Source organism: Salpingoeca rosetta, assembly GCF_000188695.1.
Source record: "Salpingoeca rosetta unplaced genomic scaffold supercont1.19, whole genome shotgun sequence".
In the NCBI taxonomy this organism is placed as follows: Eukaryota; class Choanoflagellata; order Craspedida; family Salpingoecidae; genus Salpingoeca; species Salpingoeca rosetta.
In genome coordinates this window covers 7,417-14,916 of record NW_004754915.1, presented here as the reverse complement: position 1 = coordinate 14,916, position 7,500 = coordinate 7,417, and the positions used below count along the sequence as shown (strand labels likewise).

The window sequence follows — 7,500 nt, the reverse complement described above, 5'->3', positions numbered from 1 at the left end:
CCCCTCACACACGCACACACAACCAGGTGCCCGACACGCGCAAGAGGATGGAAAACGCCTTCACCTCCCGCTGCATCGACACGAACACGCCCATCATTGAGGAGCTCGTCCGTCTCCGCCACGAGAAAGCGCAAGTGAGACGCAACGGCTGTGACGACGCAGCTGCCATGCATCCATCGCTGTTGCTGCTGCTGTTGCTGGCTAGTGCTTGGACTCTTTAGCGTGGCGTCACACTCACCCCTTTCCTATTTCTTCTTCTCCGTCTTCATCTTGACGACAGCTGCTCGGGTACAAAACACACGCGCATTTCATCACGGAGGAGCGGATGGCGAAGACGCCTGAAACCGTTGTGGAGTTTCTCAAGGACCTCGGAAACAGGCTCACCCCGCTGCAGGTCGGTGGGCGGGGTGTGTCTGTGTGTGTGTGTCTGTGTGTGTGTGTCTGTGTGTCTGTGTGTGTGTGTCTGTGTGTGTCTGTGTGTGTGTGTGTGTGTGTGTGTGTGCGTGGGTCTGTGTGTGCGTGGGTCTGTGTGGCTGTGCCTGTGTGTGTGTGTGTGTGTGTGTGTGTGTGTGTGTGTGTGTGTGTGCGTGTGTGTCTGTGGAGACTCTCTGGCTGTATAGGTCTGTTGTGTTTGTGGACACCAACCCACCCACGCGCTGGTATTCACCAATGTTACCCGATACTCTTCGTTTGGGAAACCATGATGTAGGACAAAGAGCTGAAGAAGAACAAGGCTCTAAAAGGGAAGCAGAGAGAACGCCGCCTCAGACAAGCCCCTACACGCGCGAGACATCAAGCACACGTGCCCCTATTAGAGTTGCGGTACTAATGAGACATCAGTTAGGGATCATCCAAAATCTACGCCTAACACACCCGATTTTGCATAGATTAGAGCACTGAGAGGACTAAAGGGACGATTAGCATACCAAGCATAGTCGGCCCATTGGTACTGATGTAGGAGACATTATCACCCCATCATCAAAAGTATACGCCCTTGTCTTTACTTTATTATCATGGGAGACGCGTCGAGTCTACTTATTCTTGCACAGGTGTGTCGTCGTGTGTGTGTGTGTGTGTGTGTGTGTGTGTGTGTGTGTGTGTGTGCCTGTGTGCCTGTGGTGACTCTCTGGCTGTATAGGTCTGTTTGTGTTTGTGTACGCGCCCGCCCACGCGCTGGTATTCACCAATGTTACCCGTACTCTTCGTTTGTGGAAACCATGATGTAGGACAAAGAGCTCGAGACGATCAAGGCGCTGAAACGGGAGCAAGAGAGCATCGCCGCCTCTGACGACGTCGCCCTCAACCCGTGGGACATCAGCTTCTACCTCAACAAGGTGCGATTGTTGAACCATCACCAACACACACCCTCACACATGCACACAGCCTCCATCCTGTCCACAAACGCCGCTGCAGGCTCCCCGACCACTACTTGCTCCTCACTCTTGCGCGTTTGTGTGTGTGTGTGTGTGTTGTTTGTTGTTATTGTTGTTGTTGTTGTTGTTGTTGTTGTTTGTTTGTTGTTGTTTGTTTGTTTGTTGTTGTTGTTGTTTGTTTGTTTGTTATTGTTGTTTGTTTGTTTGTTTGTTTGTTTGTTTGTTTGTTTGTTTGTTTGTTTGTTTGTTTGTTTGTTTGTTTGTTTGTTTGTTCTCAGGTGGAGAAAGAGCAGTTTCAGGTTGACCACCAGAAGATCAAGGAATACTTCCCCCTCGACACGGTGACCAAAGGCCTGATGGCCATCTACGAGGACGTGCTGTCACTGCGCATTGAGGAGACAGCGGCGCTCGAGAAGTGGCACGACGAGGACATGACATTCAAGGTGGCGCAAGCGTGCGTGCATGTGTGTGCCGTCTGTGTGCTGGTGCATAACTGTGTGTGTGTGTGTGTGTGTGTGTGTGTGTGTGTGTGTGTGTGCGTGCGTGTGGTTACCTGTGTATGTCTCCTTGTTCTCCTTGTGCGTGTATGCGCATCTCTCTTCCTCTGCTTCTGGTGCCTCTCTGTGTTTGTATCTGCAGCAGGGAGACTATTTTGCAGTGTAAACTCAGCAGTCAACAGCTGCCCGCTCGCATGTACACTGGATTCACGTCTTTCTCGTTACGTATCAACCGTGTTCGTGTGTGTATGCTTCCTGTTTGTCCCGTCCCGCCGCCAATGGTGCAGGTGAGCGACAAGGAGAGCGGGAAGCTGCTCGGGTATTTCCACCTCGACCTGCACCCGCGCGAAGGGAAATACTCCCACGCCGCGTGCTGGGGCCTCCAGCCGTCCTGCGCCACAGCCGATGGTGAGCACGCGAAGCAAGCAAGCGTTGTCGTTCATTTCTGTGTGCACCATTGCTCCCCTGGTGCACATGCACGTCATTGCTCTCCTGCAGAGTGCTTGCCCTGCGTAGATGTATCCTCACACGCTTTAACACTTGCGTATACTAATCGCATCCTCAACCCAATCGCATGGTACAGGTGGTCGCCTTGTCCCCGTTGCGGCACTGCTGTGCAACTTCAGCCGCCCAACGGACAGCGCCCCGGCCCTCCTCCTCCACGACGAGGTTGAAACGTTCTTCCACGAGTTTGGGCACGGCATGCACCAGCTCTGCTCCCTCGCGCAGCTCGCCATCTTTGCCGGCACCAAGGTCGAGCGCGATTTCGTCGAGCTCCCGTCACAGGTAACCAACAAGGGTGGGCGGGTGAAGGCCTGCGCTTGCTTTCTGTGCTTGGCCAGGAAGGGCGCTTTCTTGTCTGTCTGTCTGTCTGTCTGGTTGTTTTCCCTATCATTCTCTCTCCCTCTCCAGCTATTTGTCTGTGTGCAGATCACGCTGGCTGTTGTGCCTTCAGCCGTCTGTCTCATCTTGTTTTCTCCTTGCCCATCCTGGTGCAGATGCTTGAGAATTGGGTGTGGGAGAAGGACGCCCTCCTGCGCATGTCCGCCCACTACCAGACTGGCGAGAAGCTCCCAGGTCAGCCGCGCATTTAAGGATGCATGAGCTGCTCGTGTGGTTCGCTCTGCATCTTCCCCATTCACCCACGCGCTTGTACACACTGCCGCTCAAACAGATGAGCTGATCTCGGCGCTGATCAAGTCGCGTGTTGCAAATGCGGGCATCCTCACGAAGCGGCAGATCCTGTACGCCACCTTCGACCAGACCATTCACTCCCAACCAGAGGTAGCCGTGTGTGTGTGTGTGTGTGTGTGTGTGTGTGTGTGTGTGTGTGTGCGTGCGTGTGTATGTGCGTGTGTGTGTGTGTGCGTGTGTGCGTGTGTGCGTGTGTATGTGCGTGTGTGTGTGTGTGCCTCAACGTGTGGTTGAACGCATGGATGTCTCGGGTCTCGTGCCACGCCTCTTTCCCACGCCTTTCGTTGCTTCGCCTCCCGCGTGTGTGAACAGGTAAACACGGCCGAGCTGTTTGCGGAGCTGTGCACTGAGATTTGCCGCTACCCCGCCAGCCCCAACACCAACTTTGCAGCCTCCTTCGGGCACCTTGCCGGCGGCTACGATGCGCAGGTCAGGCATGCGACCGCTCGCCCCTCAAAGGACCAACCAGTGGGTGGTTGGGCTGTGTCACGGTGCACAACCTTCGTGCTCTCACTTGACCCTTTTGCGTACTGGCATGTGCAATGCTAATGCTACCCACAACACGTGCAGTACTACGGCTATCTGTGGAGCGAGGTGTTCTCTGCGGACGTGTACGAGACGAGATTCAAGGGTCACATCTTCGACACCGCCATTGGTCGCGAATACCGTGAGAAGGTGTGTGTGTGTGTGTGTGTGTGTGTGTGTGTGTGTGTGTGTGTGTGTGTGTGTGTGTGTGCTTGTGAGACTGCGCGCGCGCGCGTGTGTGTGTGTGTGTGTGTGTGTGTGTGTGTTTGTGTGTGTGTGCATGGAAATAAATGCGTTGAGATGACACGATGTCAGGCAGGCTGTGTGTGTGTGTGTGTGTGAAGCACAGCAGTGCTGCAGACAAAGCAACAAGAGAGAGAGGAGATGAGCCAACACACGCCACCACCTCTTCTCCCCACGAAGTGGAAGCAAGCAAGTCAGCAAGCAAAGAAGAAGAACAAGAAGTAAACCGAACCAAGCAACAAGCCAAACCAAGAGGGAAGAGGGAGACAGTACCACAGCAACCAGCGCAGCACAGCAGGCCCATATGGGAGAGAGAAAAAAAAAGGAAGAGAGCAACATCACCCGTGATTCCCGCCTGGTCACCCACGGCAGTACTGAACGGGCCCAAATGGGCTTAGCTTCCGCGATCGGACGAGAGCGGGCGTGATCCCGTTGGTATGAACGTTGCCGACAGAAGAGCAAGACAAGCCATTTATCAAGGCAGAGCCAGCAAGCCAGCAAGCAAGAACAAGAGGAGGAAGAGGAAAATCGCACACACACCAAAAAACCACCAGTCCACCCTCCACGCTTGTTGCTGCTTCTTTCTGCTGTCGCCACACAGAGGGCCCTTGAGCCAGCAGCTGTCACCCCCTCCCCCTCCACCAATCACCGCTGCTCCGGTGGGATGAACAGACGGGCGTTGCCATGTGATGACCATCCAGCCACGCTTGTGCGGCCGTGGAAGCTGCAACACCAACACACACCACAAACAAGCAAGCGGTGAGCAACGTGAGTGCATCACTGCATGTGTGTTGATGTGGTGAGCACAGCACCAGTGTGCGTGTTTTGTGGTCGCTGACTCTGCTGCTCCTGTCTCCCCTTGTTGTCCCACATCAATGTGCATGCATGTGTGTGGTGTGGCTGCCTGTTTTGCTTTGCGTGATGCGCTGTCTCACTCGTCGTTCTCACACACAACCGCCTGCACCCCTGCGCATTCTCCACCTTGCAGCTGCTGCTTATCTTCCCCTCTCTTTCTCGCCCTCCCTGGCGGCCATCACAACAACAACAGCAGCAGCAGCCAACACACCCTCCACCGCCGATGCAGCAGCAGCAGTAGCAGCACCAGCACCACCATCACTTGCTGCTGAACACATTCCCCAACTACCCAACCAACCAACCAGCCCATCGCCCGCTGCTGCTGACGGAAGCTGGTTGTTTGCAGCTGGGAACAGGTCGCGACAGCACAAGTTGCATTTCGGCGGGCAGCAGCAAGCAGAGGTGAGTGCTGGAAGAGAGGGAAAAGGAGAGGAGATGTGTGTTGAATGGATGGATGGATGGGATGAGGTGGGGTGGGGGATGCTGGGTGAGTGTGGTGTGGTGTGGTGTGGTGTGGCTGGCTGATGACAGAGGATGATGGTGTGTGGTGTGAGGAAGAGGGATGGATGGAGCATGTCTTGTTCCTTCCCTCTGTTTTCAGTTTTCTCTCTTCCCTTTCTCCTCCTTCACACACATGCATGCACAACATCTGCAGCAGTGGCAGCAGCAGTGTGACTGCGCACATATCCATACTCCCTCTTTCCCTCCCACTCACTCACCATGCTGGTGCTCGCACACAAACACACTTGCAGGTGATGCACACGCACAGACAGCAGGATGAGGGAAATGTCGAGGATACTTGCCACGCGTGCCAGCTGCACTCGTATCACACATGGTATGTGGGTGGTGATGGGAGGTTGGTGATGAGTGGTTGGTGGTGTGTGTGATGGGATGTGGTGGCGGTGATGGGGTGCGGTGAAGTGAACAAGGGAAGAAGGTTGATGGGGGATGATGGTCGCACACACTGACACACACACGCACACACACACACACACGTGTTGCGTGTGATGTCAATCACTTCTTCTGCTGTGCTGACATGATGGCTTGCTCTGTGCCTGTTGTGTTCTGTTCCCATCCACGTTCCCTGCAACCACACACACACACACATATGCACAGGTGGTGAGGTACCAGCACACATCAGGATGGTAATGATGGAAGCGGGCTCGCATGCCGACTGCTGCTGCTGCAACTTCCCCGATTCAGCTGCCGCTGCTGTGCTCATGCAGTGTTCCCATGTGCTTGAGCGAGGTGAGCCCATCATGCATGCTTTGGTTGCCACATGGTGCATGTGTTGGTGTTGTTGCTGCTGTGGGTGTTTGGTGTTGCTGCTGCTGTGCCTCGTGCACCAGTGTAGCTGTGCAGCTCACATGCAAAGTGTGTGTGTGTGTGTGTGGATGTGTATGCAGGGGATGGCTGCCTGAGGATCGTTGGAGGATGATGGGCGGGTGCACACATGATGGGTTGGGAGAAGCAGCTGTGGACACACACGTCCATGGTCATGGTGGACACATCTAACCACAGCGACGCAGTCATGTGCAGCAGGTGTGTGTGTGTGTGTGTGTGTGTGTGTCGTGGGCGAGGAGGAGGAAAGCAGAGGAGGGAATAGGAAGGTGAACACGCCTGCTGTGCTCACATGCCATTTCTGTACCTTGTGTGTGATGATGTCGTTGTGTCTTGTCGTTGTGTGTTGGTTACATGGGCACCAGGGCAACATCAGAGGAGGGGAAAGCAGCCGCCATGAACGACCCATCATCATCAACCTTCCCCATTTCTCTCTCCTTTCTCTCTCTTCCACCTCAGCTCCGCTATCATCACCATCGCCATCGACTGCACAGCCGCCATCACACTCCGGCCGACGCCAGCCCCAATCTGGCGTGAGGCAGACATTGCACGTGTCAGCCGCTCTGATGAAGAGGTGAGCATGTGTGTGTGTGTGTGTGTGTGTGTGTGTGTGTGTGTGTGTGTGTGTCGTGGTGGTGAGTGGGGACAACATGTGTGCGTGTGGTTGTGTGTCAGTGTGGGTGGTTGAAATGGGGCTGGCGTGTGGTTGATGATGCGTCGCTGTCAACCTCATCCCCTGCATTCTCTCCCATCTTGTGTCTGTGCACACACATTTCACAGCGTTGAGGAGGTGTGTGTGTGTGTGTGTGTGTGCGTGTGCGTGTCTGTGTGTGTGTGTGTGTGTGTGTGTGTGTGTGTGTGTGTGTGTGTGTTTGTGTGTGCATGGTTCATGCCAACACCACCTGCACCATGGCGTCTTCCTGGCCCACCGTGCTCCAGATGGTGTGCGGCACACTGCTGTTTGCTCAAGGCGCCCCCTCGACACGTGCCTGTGCAAGGCTTAGCGCATCAGCTCAGGCACGCAGCTGGTGTTCAGCAAAGAGGGCGGGCGGGGTCTGCCTCGACTACTCCCGGACCCAAGCATGCAGGCTGAGACATTGCCATGCCGGACCTCCGGCAGCCTTCATCCAGAACGCACGAAGCACGGCAGCCCAGAGCAGACACCATTGTGCTCGAAAACGCCACCACAACCACAAACGTGCGCGACCTCACCACATTCACGTGCAGACACATCAACGCGACCCTTTTTGTTGGCCTCCGTGACCCGTTGCTGTTGTTCTTCTCCTTGTTGGTGACCTGCTTCTTTTTCTTCCCGCTTGTGCGCGTTCGCCCTTGTCGGTGCGCGGGGTCCGGGCTTGCTCCTTCGGGGCACGTTCACAGACACCCTGCCTTCTCTTCTCCTCTGCTCACAGCACCTTCTCTTCTCCACTCTCTTCTCTCTCCTCTCCTTCTTGCTTCTCCCCATGAGATTC

The 7,500-nt window shown here is 55.1% G+C and overlaps 2 protein-coding genes and 1 non-coding gene across 3 annotated transcripts in view; 2 read left to right on the top strand and 1 right to left on the bottom strand.

Annotated features, from left to right (window-relative positions):
• PTSG_13259 (Thop1 protein) overlaps nucleotides 1-4,057 on the top strand; it is a gene marked incomplete at both ends in the record, with an annotated part of 6,140 nt that extends 2,083 nt beyond the window's left edge. The window contains 11 exons of the mRNA XM_004991505.1: nucleotides 27-134; nucleotides 281-394; nucleotides 1,227-1,334; nucleotides 1,652-1,816; nucleotides 2,158-2,278; nucleotides 2,454-2,656; nucleotides 2,869-2,947; nucleotides 3,045-3,154; nucleotides 3,377-3,493; nucleotides 3,635-3,739; nucleotides 4,013-4,057. Of these exons, the coding sequence (XP_004991562.1) occupies nucleotides 27-134; nucleotides 281-394; nucleotides 1,227-1,334; nucleotides 1,652-1,816; nucleotides 2,158-2,278; nucleotides 2,454-2,656; nucleotides 2,869-2,947; nucleotides 3,045-3,154; nucleotides 3,377-3,493; nucleotides 3,635-3,739; nucleotides 4,013-4,057 (1,275 nt within the window). The remainder of the gene's footprint in view (nucleotides 1-26; nucleotides 135-280; nucleotides 395-1,226; nucleotides 1,335-1,651; nucleotides 1,817-2,157; nucleotides 2,279-2,453; nucleotides 2,657-2,868; nucleotides 2,948-3,044; nucleotides 3,155-3,376; nucleotides 3,494-3,634; nucleotides 3,740-4,012) is intronic.
• Nucleotides 4,058-4,163: 106 nt separating this feature from the next.
• PTSG_20025 lies at nucleotides 4,164-4,277 on the bottom strand. The gene has a single exon (XR_001137156.1). It is a non-coding gene; the product is annotated as a 5S ribosomal RNA (ribosomal RNA).
• Nucleotides 4,278-4,820: 543 nt separating this feature from the next.
• PTSG_13258 (uncharacterized protein) lies at nucleotides 4,821-7,404 on the top strand. Its single transcript, XM_004991504.1, has 6 exons — nucleotides 4,821-5,089; nucleotides 5,440-5,522; nucleotides 5,829-5,935; nucleotides 6,156-6,229; nucleotides 6,488-6,602; nucleotides 6,968-7,404. The coding sequence occupies exons 3-6, from the start codon at nucleotides 5,855-5,857 to the stop codon at nucleotides 7,289-7,291; spliced, it is 594 nt and encodes a 197-aa protein (XP_004991561.1). The 5' UTR covers nucleotides 4,821-5,089; nucleotides 5,440-5,522; nucleotides 5,829-5,854; the 3' UTR covers nucleotides 7,292-7,404.
• The last annotated feature ends 96 nt before the right edge of the window (nucleotides 7,405-7,500 follow it).